Raw genomic sequence first — 22,627 nt, forward strand, 5'->3', positions numbered from 1 at the left:
CAGAAATAGGACTTGGGAGTGCACCGGGCAGTGGGCTGGAAAGGAAAAGGAACCAGTGTTTGTTCCTATTCAAGTATGAGGATTTTGAGACTGCATGAAAATAAGACATCAAGTCCAAGGAACCCATGTTCCTTTAGTGAGGCATGGTGTTCGGAACTGGGACCTCAGAGGTCTCATTATTTCTGGAATATCATTACTTCTGAGCCCTCTTACCTAACAGAGGTAGGAAAATATGAGCATTTATTTTAACACACTCAAACGGTACATTTTTAAAACTTTCTGTATCTTTCTGTGCACATTTTTTAAAACCATGAGTTTATTCTGATGTGTTCCATTTCCATTTAACACCCTAGGATTCTTTCTAGTCTTTGCCTTTCATGTGTATCAATCACTGCTCAGATGGTAAGAAATATGGCATTCATGTCTTCATTATATTTAGTTATATGTACGGTCAATATTTTGTTTAATATAACTAATTTCCAAACTACTCCAGCTACCTTATCCACTGCCATTTCTGTAACCCACTTCCTTATACTGGGAGCATCCCACCAATGTCTGCATGTGACCCCTCCCCAGCATGCTGCTTAGCCAGCAGTTGGAGGTGGCACTTCAACCCCTAACTTGTGCACTTTGTGGACACCAATGTCTAAATGCTTGATGGGAAATGGAAGAAAAGAAAAATGAAGAAGCAAGGAGAGATGGGAAGGACTTTCTGATTCTTGATAATAGATTTACCATAAAAAGAGGCTGCCGGAAGGAGAGAAAACACACCCCAGGAAGGAGAGACAAGAACACACTTCAGGAAACCCTTTGTACCCAGATACTTCTGTCACACACAGTGTTCTAGGCTCCAAATTCAACTTGGCATTCCTCCCAAGCACTCTCCGTTCCCCCCGCTCCCCCAATCAGTGACTTGTCATTTGAATAAAGTACCACTGAGTGAATGATTATGGAAAACAGTAGCAAAAACATCTGAACCAAAACTGTTTAATATAAGTCATACTGGTTTGATGAGATTAGACTGAGAAATCTATTTTTGTTTGTTTTGATAACAAATTATTTTCAAGCCTTAGGCCAAAGATTTCACTCCTCTGAACCTTAAAATCTGACAATAATTGGAAAAATTTATCATGAGCCTTTACACCAAGTTTCTGAAGACAGAAGTTAAAGATATACAGAACAATAACCAGCAGTATAGAGGAAGGTTGGAGGTCCTGGGTTGTGCTGTATCAACATAGTTAAAGTGGGGCTCTTCCCAGAGCCCTAACTTTGCAAGGGCTCTGATTCAGAAATGTCCAAAGAGACACCTGTGCATGCCTTGGAAGGAGCAAGTGCTGCAGGACCCTTGTTCCTGAAGGTCTTTTCACAGGAGGATGCAGTGATAGGCTGAGGAAGAGGTGGGAGTTCTACCTACCCCGGTTCTCCTCCACTCCATGCCCAGTCTTCCTCCTGAGAGCTGGTCCCTGGGCCACAGCCCACCAGGCCCAGCACCAGGTGCTTGACTGCAGGCCCACAGACTGGTGCCCCACAGAGAGAGGCCAGAGCTTCCCCAGGGCCTCTCCACCAACCACCAGTCAGGATCTGACTTCAACTCCTGGGCGTGCCTGACTTCTTAGAGAGGCTGGTTCATCTCCCTCTCTCCTCTGGGACCTCCACTTTCCCAGCCCCACCTTCAACCGTGTCAGGTCTAGTTCCAGGTATCTATTCTCTATCTCACAGCAGAGCAACTCTGCTCCCCACAGAACACCCTGACTGACACACTCTGATGGTGACTCTCTAATTGGCTTGCAAAACTCTCGTGAATTATTGCAAAATGGGAGGCAAGTAACATCTACTGTGCGTGAAATACAGCCCGAACTCTGAGGGATGGCAATTTACTCCAGGTTATTGGAAGACACAGTTTTGGGGTCTCCATTTGCCTGATCAGAAGTGTGAGGATCATGAATCTAACCCACACACATTTCTGAGGCACAACAGCTCTCATTTGTCAGTGTGACAGTCATAAAAAATAGCACTCGTCATCTTATAAGGAATGACAGTGAGCAGCTAACACAGGGATAAACTTCTAATCTGCTTTCAAGCTTATTGTCCATCATGTTGAGCATTGCCCTGCAGCTCAGTGACTTCCCAACTGCAGGTCATGACTAATTAGTTTATTACAAAATAAATTTAGTGGCCACCCACCAGCATTTTCTTTTTCACGAAACATAGCAGAATAAAATGGAACAAAAATATAGCAGTCCATTGCATGCAGTAAGAACAGATAATGTTCTTCGAAACTGTATATATTTGCATTGTACTGAATCATGACATAAAGTGGACTAGTGTGATCCCAGTAAAAAAAAAAGCTTGAAAATCATTCTCTAGCATAACCCTGTTCTATTAAAAAGGTAGGGCAGTTGTGTTGTGCACAGATAAGGATAATAAAAATCTTTTCTCCAAATCTCTCAGAGCCAAATGTATTTCAAAATTCATACTTTTCCAGATTTCAGAAAGGCACTTCTTAGTATAGGATGTAATATTGGCCAAAGGTACTAGGACAATGGCCCCATCCTAGCACATACACCCGGACCAATTCACACTAACTGCAATGGCCTCCCTTCCGCTGCAGGTGAATTCAGGTCAGGTAAACCCAAGAAATAAAAAATGTAATTTGTAAAGCACAAATTTATAGTGTGATGGCCTACACTGCAAATAGAATTGCCAAAGAATATCTCTAAATATACTTTCCATGCAGTTAAAATGTGATTTAGTTTTTTAAAAGTTTGTTCAGTAAGCATTTCGAGTAATGCCAGATTATTAACTGGCAGGCAGACTGAAAATGGTATCCTCAACACATGGACACAGACAACAGTGTGGAGAAGGCCAGGGCTGGGTGGAGGGGGTTGAAAGAGGGAGAAATGGGGAACAACTGTACTACTATCAACAATAAATAAAAATAATAAATAAATAAGGTCCAAAAGAAAAAAAGAGAGACTCCTAGAGTAAGAGAAACAAAAATAATATACACAAAACCCGTATGTAAATGCTCATAGCAGCTTTATTCATAATCACTAAAAACTGAAAACAACCCAAACATCTACACCTAGTCAATGGATAATTGTGGTGATCTATGCCATGGAATACTATTGGCAATAGAAGGGAATAAGTAAAGATACTTTCATTCTATGGATGAACCTAGAAAACGTCATGCTAAGTGAAAAAAACCAGATGCAAAAGGCCATATACTTGATGAGTCCATTCACATGACACCTTGGAAAAGATAAACTGTAGAAACAAAAATCAGATCAGTGGTTGCCTGAAACTGGGGGAGTGGGGAGGGACAGAGACTTTCTGGGACAATAAAGATATATATCTTGAATGTGGTGGTGGTTACATGACTATACATGTTTGTCAAAATCAGAGAACTACACACTTAAAAAGGGAGAATTTCACTGCATGTAAATTATGCCTGAATAAAGCTGATGAAAGAGTGATTGAGAGAGAGACTGAGATTGAGGGAGTGCTGAAATAATCCAATCAGAAGTGACAAAGGCAATCTTGACCCTTGACCGATGGAGCAGAACTAGGGGAAAACTAAAATCAGAGACAATGTAAATGACGAAACAACAGAAGCACTTGATACAAATCAAGCTGCATCTGTACATATGCAACTGTTGGAAATTACACCAAAATATACTAAATGGTAGACATTATTCTGTGACATATCGACATTCAAAAAGAAGGATGGTCCCAGAGGTCCTTGAGCATCTCACTGTGAGATTTTCACAGAAGCTGCCTCCTTGGCTTCTCCCAGGGGATTTCCCTCTTACAGAAATTTATGGCAAGGATAAAATTAACAAGGCTGGATGCAGAGGAAATGATTTCTTTTGGGAATCCCTTTGCTTGGAAATTCTGGGAATTTATGTTTTAATAGTTCAAGACCTATTACAAAATCACTGATTTATGGGATTATGGCTATGTTATTGAGGGACTTGCTTCTAAACAAAGATTCATTATTTTTATAAATAAACAAATAAAGCACACACTCCTAGAGAGAGCTGTGGCCTTGGAGGTTTGCATGTCTACAGATTTGAACAGTGCGTCTCTCCTGTTCTCAGGATAGGAGCCTTCTGCTCTAGCCAGGCCAGAGTTCTCAGGGATGCTCATGGAGGTCATGCCCACCCCTGTCCTTGCTCCTGTCACTGTCCCTCACAAACCCGCCCCTCGCTCTGTGCAAATAGTAAACCCCTTCGATTCACCAAGAGGAAACCAGCTTTCCACATTAGATCTCTCCCTTCCTGTCCAAACCTATGGTCTCGGGTTCCTTGAGAACTAACACAAATGCTGTTTGTATTTTTTTAAATTTTGTTTTATTGCTTAAAGTATTACAAAGAGTATTACATATGTCTCCTTTTTGTTTCTCCCCTTGACCTTCCCCTGGCTTCCCCTACTCCCCAGTGTCTTGTGTCCATTGGTTATGCTTATATTGACATTGAGCTTTTGGGTGTCTATTTGACAACAGGTGAGCAATTCAGAATGAGAACATTTCTTATGCCTCTTTCCCACCCTCTTTACGCCTACCTCAGTTCTGTGTGTGAGGTATTTACTTAATAAATGCCTCTTTATTGAATGGTATAACAAATTATCATTTTTTATAGTTGAAAATTTGGTGGGATTGAATGTTTAATAACAGCTGTGTATGCTGTAATGAAGTGCTCATTTTTTTCAAGCAATTTAATTTAATTTAAGCTCTTCAACTAAATATTTCTGGAGTACCTACTAAGTGCCAGGCACTGTGCTGGCCCTCGAGCTTCCTTTGGGACACGGGTATTGTAATGTCATATGACTGTAGATTCCACAATCCTTCCCGTTTCTTACTGAGAGGAAATTCCCCACCAGAGAAGAGAGTCTGGCCCATGTTTCTACCTAGTTTCTTCTCCCCTTGGAGCCTCAGTCAAGCGTCATTTGCCCAGAGACGACGTATGTCCTCCAGGCTCTTACAAGCCACCAGTTCCGGGTTATTCCTGGGTTATTTGGTACAGAAAGTCAAGGACCTCATGAGGCTGCTCGGCTCCCACACTAGAGCCACCAACAGGGCAGGGTGCCGGGAGGATAGTGTCACGGGCCAAATACATGTGCAGAGTCAGGGCCTGAGTGGGACTGGTGATTGTGGGGTGCCTAACAACTCAGAAGGTTTTAGAGTAAGAAATAAACCTTCGCATTACCACTGGAATGAGTACACTCCCTTTGACCTGTAGGTTTCATCTGTACCTGATGCCTCTCGCCAAAGGATGGTGTGGGGTTGTTTTGTTTTGTTTTGTTTTGTTTATTTATCAAGGTGGAGTTCCTTTTCTAAAAGTAATTCAAGGCAATGGGTGGATGGATGACTTGTAAAACATGCCAGCATTCCTGGGGGAAGGGGAGGTGGTGGTGGACATAAATAATAACCATTCAGGTGATCTCTCCTAGTAGTGAATGAGTCAACAGAACAGCATTTATAGCTTACTACCATTTTTCTTCAAGAAATTAAACACCTTTTTTCCAGAAAGTGCTGGTGACCACCCAACAATTAGGGGCAAAACCTGAGCACTGGGTTTCGGATTTCTCAGGACGAGATGACTCTTATCCTCCCCATCTACATCCACTATTGTTCTGATGCAAAAGGCTAGCAAACTCACTAAAATTGCATTCATTCCGGCATGGAATTCGATTATCTGTGTGGCTTTGTAAGTAAATCTATTTCACTGGTCAGAGCAGAGTGCAGAAGGGACTTCAAACCCACACATTTCTCATGATGACCAAGTGAAAACAATTTCCTCTCTGTTTATGGCAAGTGGGTCAATGAACAGCATCCAGTGTAAGCCATTTGAAGCTCTCCCAGGGCCTCGCCGACCGCTCTCACTTACTCTGTATACTTCCCCAGCTATTGACTTGTTAAATGATCAGCATTTACCAATCGCCCAGCAAATGACACCCTGCTCAAGAGATGAGGGTAGAGATAGATAATGCTAGTTCATTTCTCTGCTGTGTGTTACCACCTCACCTCATGTTTGAGGAGACAGTTAATGTTGTTTGTTTCTGTTCACCTTCTACTGCACCACAAGAGTAATGGGAGGAACAGGGCCAAAATTATATGGTTCTCTGGTATGTTCTTCTGCAGTAAAAAAAATATCTCAACCTCTCAGGATAAGATGAGCCACTCTCCTCATTCATTGCAATTACAGTGGTTCTCAACCTTCCTAATGCCGCGACCCTTTAATACAGTTCCTCATGTTGTAGTGACCCCCAACCATAAAATTATTTTCGTTGCTACTTCATAACTGTAATTTTGCTACTGTTATGAATCATAATGTAAATATCTGATATGCAGGATGTATTTTCAGGGGTCGCGACCCACAGGTTGAGAACTGCTGCAATAGAACGATGTAGTATTGATTCCCAAGTGCTAAGGCCCTCATGTGAAAAACTAAAAATACTACACATCACTGCTTACTCCAACTGCACGAGCACTAATGTGTGCGCTGCTAGAATTACATTTAGTTTTTTCTACTTCTAATGACTGTAAACACATGTTCCAATGTACATGGATGACTTCTAAAATGGTGCTTTTATGGTCAAAGAAAAATACAATCTGTTACCAACAAGTTGTAATTATTTGATATGGTCCTTCTGAAATGAGAGCAACAACCCTTTTATGCAATAAAATGATTTAGTATTTAAAGTACCTTCCCTCTTCCAATGTCAGTCTCCATAAAAGATTCTGTCTTTAAAGCTTTCCCTGCCGTAGAATGGTATTCCTATAGGCTGATGCAAGCTCTGAATGTCCTTAGTTATAGAGATGAAACATTTTGTAGATACAGTTCTAGCTTATACACTATCTATGAAATTCAGTGCAACAAGTGTTATTTTGTGTCTACTTTGCATAAGGCATCCTGCTAAACCCTCATTCATAAACACAGTACTCGGTTTTGCTATGAATACTATCTAAAAGGTAAAAGTTTTACCTAAGAGAAATTGTATATGTAATCAGGATGGAGAGGTGTCAGAATCGGGTGGACTGATACAAGGGAGATACCTATGAATGCCAAGATTTTGACAATAATGCACAACACAATGGGTGTTCCAGATAGAGAGGGAGGCTAGAAAGTGTGGCGGACAGACTTCCATGTTCGGCAAACTTAGAATGTGTGCAGAGGAAGGAGTGACTGAGAGTTAACTTGACTGAATATGTGGGTGGGGACTGCATTTGGAAAAGTTTTGAATATTAGGTTGGAGACTTAGAAATATTCAGTAGACAAGTGAATGATTTCATTATAACTGTGTTTTAGTAAAAATAATTTTTACTGTCTAGCAGAAAATAAATATGGAAAAACTGGAGTAGGGCAGTAAAATAAGGCAGAAGCCATTTGAGATTCCCAAGGCAGGTGTGTCTAACCCTAAGGAAGGATCGTAGGAAGTGTGCAGTGCAGCAAAGAGAGTGGAGAGCCTTTCAGAGGGAGGGAAGAGTTTCCCGAGTGTGTAAATCAGTATGGTCCAGGAGTGAGCCAAGAGGAGGGGCAGGAGGAAGGTCACATAGGCATATGGACCTGGGGATTCCTGCCCATCAATGCTTCCCTGGGTCCCTTTAGCAATGAGGAATGTAAGAACCTGAAACCAGGAAAGGGGGGACAGAGAACACAATCAATGATATTTATGCAGAGTCACCACTCTAGCAACAGGATTGCACCTGATGTAAGGAGACCTTGGTGATGTCCGCAGCAATTAACAAGGAGGAGTGTAGACTTTACAATCAGAAAGAACTCACTGCCACCCAATCACCCTATATAATAAAAGCCTAATATGCAAACTGTCCCCTCAACCAGGAGTTTGACCACTCACTATGATATGTGCTGACCACCGGGGGGCAGTGCGGAACATGGTGGGCATCTGCGACATGGTGCTAGCAGCAGGCGGTAGTGGAGGCACTGCCAGCCTCAATGGGACCTGAGCAGAGTGGGACCATGGCGGGATGGTGGAGCAGGTGAGTGGGTGGCACCAGGCCAAGGCCGGTGCAAGCGGGGCCCGATCACCCCACTGATCACCCTGACGATGGCAACCAGCGGCAGCAGTGGGGGTTGGGGCTGCCACCCAGCTCCCAGGTGCTAAGGGAGCTGGGTGGGGCCCGATGACTCAGGCAGAGGGAGGCGCACGGGGACCCGGGGTTCAGGTGCTGCCTAGGGCCCAGAGGTCAGCTGGGACCTGCCCTTCCACACCAGAAGCACGTGCTTCTATCACCAGCCATGCCTAGGGACCACACCCATGGACAGATTTCGTGCACCGGGCATCTAGTATGTAAGGAAGTTACTTAACTTCTCTGAATATTCTTTATACACTGCCTATGTGAATCAAACTACTGGACTATAGAAATAGTGCAATATGCTAATTGCTATTGCAAAAATATAAATATAATTTATATTATAAATTTCTCTGTAAGTTTATACAGGTTTGGGTGCCTGTGTAGAGACAGAGAATGAAGAAAGGAGCAAGGAAATGTTTTCACTTTGTTCATCTAGGACAGTGATGGTGAACCTTTTGAGCTCGACGTGTCAGCATTTTGAAAAACCCTAACTTAACTCTGGTGCCGTGTCACATATAGAAATTTTTTGATATTTGCAACCATAGTAAAACAAAGACTTATATTTTTGATATTTATTTTATATATTTAAATGCCATTTAACAATGAAAAATCAACGAAAAAAATGAGTTCACATGTCACCTCTGACACGCGTGTCATAGGTTCGCCATCACTGATCTAGGATGATGCATTTTCAGGGATCCTGATGGGAAAAAATCAAACAGTGCCTATAAAATATGCTTAATAGAAACTGTGGCTTTGTTTAAGCAATAATGTCTTGGTCCCTAGCTAAGTTGTTTAACTAAGCTGTGACAAAGACATTCTATAGTAGTTAGAGCTTTGAAAGAGCTTATTTCACACTTGTAAGATGTAGAACAAATAAGAAATCTGAACCTTACACTATGAGTATCTGATCATTAGTACAATTCTCCAAAACATACCATTTTATGGACTCAACATCCAAATTTTACCTCCACATCAGACAGTATGAATTTCCTGTCTATTATTCATCATGCTGTCTAGACAGTAAGCAAGATATTATACAATTCATTTGGTCATGTCACTAATGAAATCTGAAACATTCCTGCTGTTACCTCTAATTTTGTATAGAGCAAGGTGCCAAGTTAACCATTGAGTTAACCTGATCTTTATCATTCATTAACTCAAACGGTTTGTATTAGTTATAATGAAACAACTTAGCAAAAGATGAAGGTTACAAATCAGAACATCTTTTCCTCCAGTCATATTTTGAAAAGAAGAGAAGTTTAATGAAAGATTGCATCATTTTTTTTCTAGAAGAAAAATAGATCTCTTCACCAAGCACTTATTAAATGATACCAAATGTGTTTGAATAAAAAAAGGTTAAACTAATTACTTTTCAAGTTAGAAGCCGAAGTCCAGAGTAAAGCTCTCAACAGCCAAAGAAATGTAAATCACCTACTTTTGTCACACACACACACACACACACACACACACACACACACACACACACACATATATTAGTCTCTAGCTTTTTAAGTTATACACAGATATTTTGGAAAATCAAACAAAACAGCTAATTTGATTTATTGTATGAGAAAAGTTTAATGAGTAGTGATTACATGATATCACATAGAGATAAAAGCCTTAGATATAAGAACTTCTCACTTTTCTTCTGGTGGTGTGGAAGTATGGACACTTGTTATGGACTGATGTTTTTGTCCCCTCAAAATTATATTGAAATCCTAATCCCTAATGTAATGGTATTAGGCGGGGAGGTGAAGCTTTTGGGAAATGACTAGGTCATGAGCTTGGAGCACTCATGATGGAATTAGTGCCCTTTTGAAAGGGACCCCCGAGAGCTCTCCCAAGAGACCTGGAGAGAACGCAGTGGAAATGGTCATCTATCAACAAAGAAGCGATTACTGACTAGACAGTCAGTCTGGTAGTGAGTTGATCTTGGACTTCCTGGCTTCTAGAACTGTGAGAAATGAATGCGTGTTGTCTAAGCCGTCCAGTCTGTGGTATTTTGTTATAGCAGACCTCATCTCAACACCTCCCCACCCCACCACACACATGCACATGGACCTGTCCTTTGACTCCTCCAGGTCTGTACTGTGTATGTCATTATAATGGCACCTTGTACATAGTAGCTGCTCAAGAAATATTTTTAAATAATTGCAGAAAATGGTAGCATGGAACTCAGTATGTTATATTTTAAGATATTGGTATCTCCTATAAGACCAAGACCACGTCTCCCCGGTCTCCTTCCCCCAGCCTCCAGCATCTTCATAATAATGTGAGTTCAACAAATGCCTATTGACATAAAGCATCATAAATGTTGACATGGTGGATTGTGAATAAATGGAAGGTACAGTCACATAAAACTGAGCTCACATCTTGCCTTTGACATTCACTAGCCGTGCGATTTTGGATAAAATACTCAGCACTCTGATTTCGCTTTGGTCATTTGTAAGATGGGGATGGTATACTGTGATGTATGACATCCCTTCTTCCAGCTAGATGCTCCCCTTTCCTGTAACAACAGCATACATCTCTGGCCATTCCCGTGTGACTCACGGTGCACCCCACGAGGGAAGCATGCTTTTCTGCCCATAGGCCTTGAGTTGGCCATGTGACCTGCTTAGGCAACTGGAAGTGGCATGTGTCCCATCTGAGCAAATGCGTCGAGCACCTGGGAACCATGGCCTGCCTTGGCCACAGCAAAACTTCCCAACCACAGAAAGGCTCAGACCAAGGAAAGGCTCCCTTTCCGCCTGGACCCATAATGAAGAAAGCACTCAGAGAAGAGCCCCCATCAAGCCACAGCCTTTGCAGCTGCCATTTAATATGAGCAGGAAATGAACCTTCGGTCTTGTAAGTCACTGAGGTATGAGGCTGCTAGCTAGCCCACCATGAGTCAGCAGACCCAGATTCTGGAATGTTGGCAGAATTAAATTAACCAGATAATCAAAATATTCAGCAGAGAGGCCAGTGGTGATACGTTTTTCACAAATCCATGTTTCTTCCCCTGTCATGTTCTTTGAAGACCCAAATCTAGCCCAGGAGTGGGCACAGGGTGGAGGCTTGAAAATGTTCAAATGAATGAATAAACAAATAAATTGGGCTTAATTTTAAACACCAAAGTACAGAAACACCCCTTTCCTCTAGTCATTTCCTGAATATAAATGACTGTGACAAAAATTTTATATCGTAATCTCAAAGTAGCTTTTTTCCAGGAATATTCATATGCAGCCTGAAAGAATTAAAGCATTTAGAAGCTCAGTTTTCAGGAAGCCAACACAACAACTTGGGAAATCATTAAATAAAAAACCTACACTGTGCACCTCCACATGCAAAAATACTGTACACTTATAAGCTACAAGTCTGACAACGCATTGCTAAATCCCAACTAAGATTTCTTTTCTTTAACTTCATAAACCACAAGATTATAGTAAGGTGAGATTTGTGGTAGTATTTTATTTTTTCCTTTCTGTATGCTTCTTAGAGAGGCAATAAAAAGAAATAATTGTCTTGATCTAAATGAATATATATTCAAATTATCCTTTTTACTACAGACTCATAACCTTAACTTAAAAACTTCAGAAAAACATAGGAGTAACTATAGAAATGAATATCTTTGTTTCTATCATAATTGGTTTCTCTTAACCATCTTATTTCTCAGGCATAAGATTTCATACAGGAAAGTATATCACGAAAGCTTTATTGGAGTCTAGTTTTTTCATTATTTCTCTACACTTTATATAACATTACCTAAAAAGATAGCATGCATTTCAATTACACAGCTTGTGAATTATACATAAAGCTGGAGGATATACAATTATGTAATAATTGGCCTTAAATTTCTCAAGGAATCTATTCATCCTCCAAATGAAAAGGCCAATAGAAACTAAAATTTATCCCCAAAAAAGCATATTCGATGAAAGTAGGGGCTGGGCCAACAGAGAAATGACACAGTAATATTTATTTAAAATGCCATTTATTTATCAAACATTTATTAAATGCCTATTATTTGCCAATCCCTGGGCTGGCACTAGAGGTCAAAAGAAGCCCTCAGAAGCATTGGTCCAACATATAGGGTGGGGCAAAATTGGGTTTACAGTTGTTCACATGGAAAAGAATAGAGCATCAGCCTGTGGACCAAAGGGTCCCAGGTTTGATTCTGGTCTAGAACTCCTCACCAGGTTCTTGATCCCGCAGGGATCTTGTCATAGAGAGTAGCTGGTGTCAAACTCAGAACATTAGACTCAGGAGTTTGAGAAGAGAGATTCAGGAAAACTCTATTGTTGATATGAGGGTCATTGGATTAAACAATTGTTCCCACTGACAGAGTAGAGTCGTGTCTTCCTCCCTACGCTGTCAAGGATGAGCCAGCTCCGGCTATAGCAGCCCATCCTCCCACCAGCGGCTGCAATGTGACGATGAAAAGATGGTGGCCCTGGGCTCTTGTCTTCCTCAGAGGCCCCCTCTTCCACAAGCACGCTCCAAGCATATTTGTGTACATGTCCCATCAAGGACTCAGTCAGGCACCCACCGAACGTCTGATTAGCTAGCACATGCCAGGCAGTGTCGGGGCACCAGGGGATCAGCACAGCCCCATCCTTCATGCACCAAAGGGGTAGAAACACAAGAGGAAAGTCTCAATACCATATGTCCAGTTGCAGAACAGAAAAATGTAAAAAGATGTGACAAGAAGAGGTGGGATCCTAAAAATAAGTCATCAGGAAAGTTTCCACAAAAACAATCATGTCTAAAGCTTGAAGCATGGGTGGCAGCTCCCCACAAAATGGATGCAGGGAGACAAGCCCAACAACAGACAGGCTGTGGGAAGCTTCTCAGCCCCCTAAAGACAAGGCCTTGCCTTTTGAATGACATCTACACAAGGGGGTGAAGGGGGGGATCCTAGGAGTATTTGTGTTTCCCCAGAGCAGGCTGTTTTCAGGGTGATTTCTATTTTAACATATTCTTTGCAGGGGCAAGATCTTTCATTCCACAATCCAAGTAGAGTATCAAATAGAATCATGTACAATATTGTTAACAGTGATGTAATCTGAGGTACTGTGCTGATTATATAGATTCATTAGGAATAACTTCATTGCTTTTCAACTACAAATGGATGAGAGATCAGTAAAAGATTGTTATTTTTAACTGGGCAGCAATAAGATTTCCCAGAAGGCAGAAACTTTTATTTCTGGTCGCAGGTGACTACGCATAAGCCTATGTCCTTGCTGACACATTTTGTCTCAGATGCAAAGTGTAGCTTTGCAAAGAGCAAACCACATTCAGGCCTTACGCGAAGCTTATGTGATAGATACTGCTGCAGCTTTCTGATATTCTACTTCCTGGCCCTTCCTGCAAGCATGGCAGGGCGACACCTCTCCTTCCCTACAAATTAGCAAGGCAACTTGCTGTGGGCCAGGAATTAGCTGCCACTACAGGGTGGAAACACTTAAGAATCAGCTTGCAATTCTCTCACCTCTCCTCCCACCCTCAGGCAAACTCAGAAGCATCATGTGGAGAGAGAAGTGTGAGAGACTGAAGCCAAACACTGACACACCATGTAGAGGCTGCTCTGCAGAGTTGTCCAGCCTCCTCATCAGATTTCGCACGAGAGAGAGAGAGAGAGAGAGAGAGAGAGAGAGAGAGAGAAAGGCACTGAAAATTGGGCCATTCCCTAGCAAACACACTTGTTCAGAACATACTGAGTATTGATGAATTTACGAAGCAATGCCCACCTGCATTGCCTTAACCAAGATTAATGAATATGATTTGGAAATATTTATACTTGTAAGCTTAGAAAATCTGCGCAGAAAGTGAAGCTTTCTAATTGAAATGAAAATAGGTTAGACACAGATATTTTTCTCTATAATAAAAATAAAATAACACCATACAACTGAGTCTTCTTTTGTTGTGTAGATATCAACATTGGAGCGCCAGGAGTGGGTGGGGATGTTAGAAGTGGAAACACCAAAGATATAAGAATTTAGATCCTTTCTCTGTAAATTCCTGATATACCCCACTGGGGACTAGGATGATTTTTTTTTAAGGTGAACATAACCTATTGTCATGAATTCAGCCATATAAATTGTGACAATGTGTATTTATTCAGAAGCAATGCATATAATCACAAAGTTTCCAGGTAGCAAAGGGCTAAACACCATCATCTCATGGCAAGCATCACTGCAAGGAAACGGGGAGGGCAGATCCCTAGTTCTTCCTTTCAGTTACAAAATGTACAACAGAGGACATCTTTGCTTTCTTATCCTTGCAGAAAGTGTTGAAGCTTTAGCTGACTCAGTCACTGCATTTCCTTTAGATGTGACCACTTTAAAATAATCTGCTAGCAAACTTCAAAGGACATAGCGAGGAAAGGATCAATATCTTTCACAACGGCTCTAAAGAACCAGAGAGCTTCATTTAAGATATCATTGGAATTCCCTTTAAGATAAAGAAGAGGTTAAACTTGAGAAGAAAAACAGCAGAGCCATATTTGACAGCACTGCTTAATACAGTCTTTGCAACAATAATTGCACAATAACCCCACAGATCAGTATCTGCTCTGTATTTTAAGAGAGTTGATGCAACGCAGAGAATACTCTCTGCCCTTGAATGAGAAAACATGGGGCAACATGGAAAGTCACAGGATGACATTTTAACATAATATCTAAAAATCACGATGCTCACCAAACTGAGATGGCAGTTTAAAAACAAAGCATATCCCTTAATAGATTCCTTAGTAATATTTTCACTTGTACATCTATTTTAGGAAACATACACATTTTAGGGAGGCACTATAATATGGAGTTTATACTGTCTGGATTTATTTAAAATATTCATACTATGAGAACAGCCAATAAAACTTGAGATTTGGGACTGTCCTCAGAGATATAGGACTAGAACAAATGAAACAACACAAAACAGAAGAGATCTATAATTCAAGAATTCAGCGTGGTTCCGTGTAAAAATATTAGTCATTGAAACTAGGCAGGGGGAAATAAGGACCTAAGCAATATCACAAGCGGGCGGTACTTAAGCATACAGGCCTGTCAGTCTAACCTGGAAAAAAAATAATTGGCTGGGGGGGCGGAGCCAATGTAAGCTGCCTCCCCTCCCCGGCCCCACCCCCCACCCCCAACAACACATACAGTTTGGGAAGCTGATTGGTTATTTTGAAAAAGCTTCTGGTTCCTCCCAAGCCTGAAAGTACATAATTCCAGGTGAAAAAAGAAGCTCCTTCTCCCTTGCTCAGTGATCTGCACTCTCACCCTTTGGACCATATCATATGCTCTCCAGCCCAGGAGCACCACCCATGTGGCTCTAGTGGCCACTGAAGGACCATGAAGCAGAAACTCTGGGCTCTGGCCTTGGCCTTGTTGAAGACACGATTGTACGTTTTCCATGGCAGCACAGACAGCCATAGGACCTTGGGAAGCCAGGAAGAAAACTCTTTTGATATTACATCAGAAATAAACCAGGCCACCACACCACAATCTCCATGTGTGGGTGTTTGGAATTCTTTCTTTGCGATCAGCCCAATTTCCGTTGACAACAGAAATGCTTAGGCATGATGTGATCTCAACCTTTCACGTAGAGCTAATATCTAATCATTTTAATAATTGGAAAGACATCAATATAAATATAAATTTCTCTGCACAAAAACTATAGAACTAACAGATGAGGTGAATAACCTATAAGAAAGTAGACTCTAAATCTTAATTCTCTAACTGTACAACTTAACTTTTATAATGGTTTGCAGTTTAAGAAGTGTTTTCAAAAAACTTGCTGCATTTAATCTTCAAGTTCACTCTGTATTCAGGCAAAGATTTTATAAGGCAAAGCTCTACTTTACAAAGAAACCAAGTCTCAAGGAGCAAAATGATGACTTACTCAATGGCACAAACTTACTCACTTACCAAAGTAGTGGTAGCAATACCATTGATTTATAATCCATAAAGTACTTAGAATAAAATAGGACATTAGTACGCGAAAAGTGGAGACATGCTAAACCCTGCTTACCTTTCAAAGCCAATCTGCCGAAAAGTCTTTTCCCACGTTGAGCCTGCAAGAGAAGAAAGGAACATAAGTAGTGCACATCAAGTATTCTGATACCTTTGTCCTGTGGTTTTGTTTGTTGGTTGGTTTTGCACACTCTGCTAGGCATTTGTTTTAAAATTTAAAATTTGTTTTAAATTTAAGTGGAGACTTTGTTTCCCCTAGGATGCATCACTGCTTTCTTCTAGTCCCCAAATGGCCTTTTAGAGAACATTCTACATCCGGAGTTAATGGGACAAATCTGTACCTCACTTACCTGTGGTAAGGCAGTAGCCCACTAACTCATTCTCTAAACATCTGCATTTGGTTCAGAATAATATGAGCAAAACTCTCCTGACAAAAATAATTAAACAGTTTATTGTAACCCGTACTCTCTAAAATTCAGCTTTTACTTTTGTGTAGCATATTGAAAGCTAGAGGACACTGTAGGGTAGCAACGTTTTCCACCCCAAAATGTGTCTCTTTATCATGAGGATTATTTTAGGCTAATTATTTGTAAGAAACAGAGATTATAGGAAGTTTTTCTTTTTACCTCCCCCTTAACTGACTAAAGTAGTTTAGTTACAGGTGCCTATACCAGAAAAAGAGCTATACCAAAGAGAACATCAGAAAGAGTTCTCTGCATTTGTTTAACTGGCATTTTCTCTTCCCTGCCCCCCATGAATGGCCTTCTACCCTGTGAACTCTCATGCCTATACCAATTGCCTAACTATCTGGGAGTCTCATACTTTGGAATGCCCATTTAAATTAAATTAAATTGATTTTTCTCCTGTTAATTTATATTATGCTCATTAGACCAGCCAGGGAACCTAAAAGGGTAGAGTAAAACTTTTTCTTCCCCAAACAATACTCTGAATTTCCAACTCATTATGCCCCATGCCTCCATCTCACTAGGGTTGAAACACAGGATTAACATTTAATGTTTTAAGCTAAATATTTTAACCAGAAATATCCTGAATGCAGAAGTGCTATTTTAAGTGACATGATTTGAAGAGTAGTATATGCAACTCCACAAAACACAGCTGGGTATAAAAAATGTTTTTATATAAAAATTAAAGGTTTGTGCTTAACCCATACTTTTACATTTTCATGATGTCCAGCCAGTTGCAAAAATATTTTAATTTCAGTTACTATTTCAAGTAAACACCCATGTATCCCTAAATTTATATGTTGTGCTTTGTACTAGTTGCTTGATAATCACAGCAGATAATTACTGCCTTTCTGTACAATTTAGTTCTGTAAACAGGAAGTGGTAGATTCAGCACTGGTCTCCAGGGGCAGCTGAAAAGCTACCCTGCTTCTTTCCCTAAAGTCACAATGAACTAGGTGCTTATATGTCTTTCTTGAGAGCTCTGCCTCACAGGCTTTATCATCAGGTGGCCACTCAGTGTCTCCTAAACATTAGGCAGACTTTCTGGAAAGATGGGAGATTATGCAGTAGTAGTTTCCTTTTTGAGGACTCAACCAGTCCCAAGAGAGCACAAACATGCTGCTTCCCCATACTCCTTGGCTATGATAGAGCATTTTAGATAATTATTCATAAATAATAAAGGACTAAGTATCAGATAGGAATTAGACAAAAACACACACACACACACACACAGACACAAATTTAAAGCAGATGCGGGTTTACCTGCTTGGATCAAGTCACTCTTATCTAACTGAATTCCAATACACTTTGCTGAACAGGAGTAAATGATGTGGAATTTTAGTTAATCAACTCAAGATTTTCTGATGGCTCTGAGCCCAGGTGAGTGTACCCCATCTGAATGTTATCTATCCTGTGAGTCACATGCAAAACAATTAAGAATCTCTATTTCAGGATTTCTTTGAAGATGATGACTCTAGTCCCCTAAGAGCCTAGCAATTAAGAGGCTGGCGAAGAATACATACCTGACTCAGAGACCACATTGTATTCCAGGGCAGCTGGCAACTGCCTGGCCCAAATTAAGAAACAGGAGAGATTGAGTCTCCTGCCAAGCGAGAACCAGACATTCTGAGCACAGACCAAGTGGGAAGGCTCCAGGAGAAGGTGGGGTGCGGGTGGGTGGGGAGTGGGCTTAGATGCTACTTTTCTTGACGTTTCTTACTTTCAGTGAGAAACAAAGCACCTTTTAAATTTTTCTACATTTGCATATTCCTAGATTTTCTTCAGTACATTCCTAAATTAATTTTAAGCACAATTTTTAAGAAAACCTCTTTTTAATAGACTAGATTTATTATCAAAATAAAACAAAAGTAAATGACTTTGCTGTATTGCACTATCAGACTTTTAGATCATGAAGCTTTAATTAAGAAATAGGTTCTATCTTATTGCGGAGAAACGTAAACTTATTCATGCAGGCAGAACAAGTTATAAGTGTTTTGTGCAAGACTTCCAGAAATACTTAGAATAAACATTAAGGCACCCAACCAAGTATAATACAATGAAACAACTTCATTCTAGTCACTAGAAATCAATTTAATTGATAATTTGAGCATCCTATGTACCACAGGCATCCGTCATTGCTTGCTATTGATAATCTGGTAAGCGTCGCCATATGTTAGGTACCAAACTGAATATATTAAAATATGGTTTTTGCCCTCAAATGGCACATACCCTAGAGGGTTAAGTCTTTATGTCTTTTGTGAGCACTTAGTCATGATGAAAGGAGAAATGCACAATAAATGGTACAGACATATTCAGATCCTTTGGCACCAAGAATATTTTTGGCAGCCCATTATTCAGTTGCTGGGGAATTCTTTTAAAGCCATTAGCCATGTTTTACATGGTAAGGTAATATTACTCTCCTTTGCCAGAGCAGTCCAACATGGAGAGAAAACAAAGGGAGGGAGCTGGCAGACTTTCTTGATTTAACACTTTTTAAATGAGATTTAGAATACGGAGAAATCTAAAGCACATGACATTCTTCAGGAAAAATCAAACAACAGCAACAACGACAAAAAGGAAAATATAGAACATAGAGAGATGGATACGATCCATAAGAGGGATTTTCCCTTTGCGTCTTAGGTGTAGTTAGAAATGACTGTGATTCTTCCATTTTTTAAAATTGCCCTTCATAGCACAGCCATCCCCAAAACAGAACTAAAATCTTTGTCGTGGATCACAAAGACCAGAGGCTGGAAACAAACCATGGACTGAATGTCATGCAGTCTAGGAAGCAAGTACCAGGATCTATCCCCTGTGTGTACCAGGTGACAAACTACCCCTTTGCACTGACAGTCCCAGGACTCCCAGAGGAACTACCACGCCAAAGGGTAGGGCATTCCTTCCTCGAGGCATCAACATCTGCCCCTTCACAAAATGAGCAAAGCTCCATCTGTCTGTTCTCACGCTCTCCCTACCCGCGCCCTCCCTTCTGCATCCCATCTACCTATCAGCTTCTGTCAGCTCCATGCCCCTTCTTCCCATCACAGAAAGAAGTTATGGATGGAAGCTTCCTTTCTTTGGGAACTACTTTCCCCAGGCCCAGGAGCTTCTGCAGGAGTTCGGGGTCATATTACCTCTCCTTCAGTGGCTACAGAGGCAGGGGCGGCTGGCCACTCCTCACAGCGCCCTATCTCCCAGGCCACAAGGATCAGGAAGGGCACATGATAGGCTAGTTCAGGCCAGGATGGACCCTTTCCCAGCCGGATGACCTAACTCCCAGGAAGCTCTCTCTGCTGGCCTACCAGAGAGCCAGGATGATGAGCGCCCAGGCCTGAGGATACTCACATAGCGGCCCTGTTTCTGCCACACAGAGAAAGCTGTGTAAGAGGAACGAGGGGACCCCTGAGCAGAGGTAGCCTGGAGAGAGAGGAGGGGCTCCTGATGGCGTCCCTGTCTGGTCCAGGTGCCCCTGATGCCCTCGCCTTTCCTGTCACTCCAGTGATGAGACAGCAAAAATAATCTGCATGTTTAGTTTAGTCTCATGTCTAGCTTTAAGCCTGACATTTGTATCTCAAAGAGCACTAAATATGAACAATAGAAATAAGATTTTAACAACACATTGAGCATCCATATTTTAGGTGGGAATATAAATATTTTAAATAAATCCTAGACGATTTTAACCATATTTTATATCAAGAGAGTGAACATTCTCCCCCAAATTGGCATGGCAATAAAAACAGCTTGCAGTTCATGCTAACTTCCTGTCTATTAGCTAAGATAGTCCTTCCAAATGCTCCATAAAGTCAGGACTATTATCACGTGCCCTTTGCAGGGGGAAAACTCTGGGTAGAGGGTCAGGACGCCAGAGCCAAAGCTCTTGACTTCTTTACTCCTTGTTCTGTCATATGTTGGGGGCCGGTATTGTTGACCTTTCTTCCTGCTTCATTTTCCTTTTCTTATTCTCCTTCCTTCCTAACATTTGTCTCTTGCTCCAATCTGGCTACAATATGGAATTAAAAATTTTTTCTTTGAATTTCAAAGAATTTTTAATTCTGATTATTAATTTTGGAATATGGGGGTGCCTATAGGAGAAGTTATCTGTCATCAAACGTCTTCTTCCACCACCTTCCTATTATCTAGGACCTATGAGTCTCCTTTGTTAATTTTGTTTAACACTCAGCACGCCCAGCAGGAGCTCAACTGTACCAACACCCATAGGCTGAGGAAGGCCATGCATCAATATGTAACCTGCAGATGACAGGACGGGGCTGATTATGTTTCCTTGTTCTACTTTTTCTGTAGTAGTGGTTTAAAATTACAGGGCTTTGGCCCTGGCCCGGTGGCTCAGGTGGTTGGAGCATCGCTTACACCAGAAAGGTTGCGGGTTTGATCCCAGGTGGGGGCGTGTACAGGAGGCAGCTGATCCTTGTATCTTTTTCATATTGCACTCTCTCTCTCTCTCTCTTTCTCTCTCTCTCTCTCCCCCCCCCCCCGCTTCCTCTGTCTCTAAAATCAATAAATATATCCTTGGGTGAAAAAGAAAAATAAAATTACAAGGCTGTGCCACCAGGCATCTGTGTGCTAACAGCTCTGCCTCTGGTCATCTGTATTGCCTTAAACAAGTCACTCTTGTGTCTTTCTCTTTCTTTAATGTAACCTTAAGTGGTTTTCAACAAGTCCCTTTCCATTTATAATTTTATTTTGTTCATAAATGTTATTGAAAACGCAAAACTTTCTATCTTTATGTTATAAATTGCTTGCTTGCTTTATTATCATGTTTTCTTTATTGATTATTTTTATCAATAATTGTTTCAATCAACTTGTTGCTCAAATTCTATTGCACAAAAAAGGTAACGATTTTTTCTCTGGGTTTGCAGTGGTAAAACTGGTCAGATGAGGCACAGATTTTCTTTTAATTGAACACTTTTACACCAAGTCTGTCTTAGACATTGAGGGCCACTGGAACTTGGGTCTGCACATCTGGGTGTTTTTTTTTCTTCAAAATAATTAGAAGAAAGGGACTAATAATTCATGGAATTAGTAGGTTTTTGCCAGCAAATTCCTATAAAAAATGAAAGTATTTTCATATATTGTAGGGGCTGCCAAGCAGTTAAACATGCAACCTGGCACAGAAATTGGTGATGAAACACTCAAATATCAGGAATTATGCCACTTACAAGTTTTCTGGTGGAAGCTTTATTTACATTATTTTTAACTCTTAAAAGGAAAACATTTTCTTATCCAATCAGAGTCAAGATTTTACCAGGCATTGAATGTTGAACATAATGTGAAATTTTTAAGAGAAAAAAAATCAACCAATAGTGACATTTTACTTTGCAAATATTAAGATGCACTTCTGTTGAGTTGTAGTTGAAATCTTTTCAACTCCATAAATGGCTGCTCTAATAGATGATATGTGCCCAAGTAAAGCAAATTTCCCAGCTAACGAACAATTTCATCATTTTGGGTTAAATTGTGAGATCTGTAAATTTTTCTGAGTCTTAATTCCCAGATGAGATTTGTCATTAATGGGTTAAAGGTAATTGTAAAAGAGAGCAGTAAGGAAAAAAATTCATTCTTCACCATCTCTTAATTAACAATGTACGTATTAAATTATATATATATATATATTTAAACATCATGTTTACCTCTACTTAATACTCTTGTTTTATAATGTCCATTGTCTTCTCCTCTGATCTTTAGGATCTGGATGACAATCCTTTGTGTATGTGGCACATTAAGTTGCATACTTTGGTTTTCAACCCCATTTATACTTTGTCAGTTCTTTTCATGTGTTCAAATTTTTCATCATCTAAGGGTGATCACCTCATTTTTGCTTATTTTTAAAATAAAATAATCATTACAAAACATAAATATACTTACATTTTTAAAATATATTTTTATTGATTTCAGAGAGGATGGGAGAAGGAGAGAGCGATAGAAACATTAATGATGAATTTGCAACAGCATGGATGGAACTGGAGAGCATTATGCTAAGTGAAATAAGCCAGTCAATGAAAGAAAAATACCACATGACCTCACTCATTTATGGATAATAAAGGCCATTATAAACTGATGAACAAAAAATAGATACAGAGGCAGAGCATCAT

At 40.5% G+C, this 22,627-nt stretch overlaps 1 protein-coding gene across 4 annotated transcripts in view; it reads right to left on the reverse strand.

The window, feature by feature from the left end:
* PIEZO2 (piezo type mechanosensitive ion channel component 2) overlaps positions 1-22,627 on the reverse strand; it is a 338,873-nt gene that overhangs the window by 151,942 nt on the left and 164,304 nt on the right. For all 4 annotated transcript variants that reach the window (XR_009454151.1, XM_059706647.1, XM_059706648.1 and 1 more), the window contains exon 4: positions 16,112-16,154. Coding sequence is in view for 3 of the 4 variants with exons in the window: in XM_059706647.1 (XP_059562630.1) it covers positions 16,112-16,154 (43 nt within the window). In the remaining variant the exon portion in view is untranslated. The remainder of the gene's footprint in view (positions 1-16,111; positions 16,155-22,627) is intronic.

This window comes from Myotis daubentonii, chromosome 8 (genome assembly GCF_963259705.1).
Source record: "Myotis daubentonii chromosome 8, mMyoDau2.1, whole genome shotgun sequence".
NCBI lineage: Eukaryota > Metazoa > Chordata > Mammalia > Chiroptera > Vespertilionidae > Myotis > Myotis daubentonii.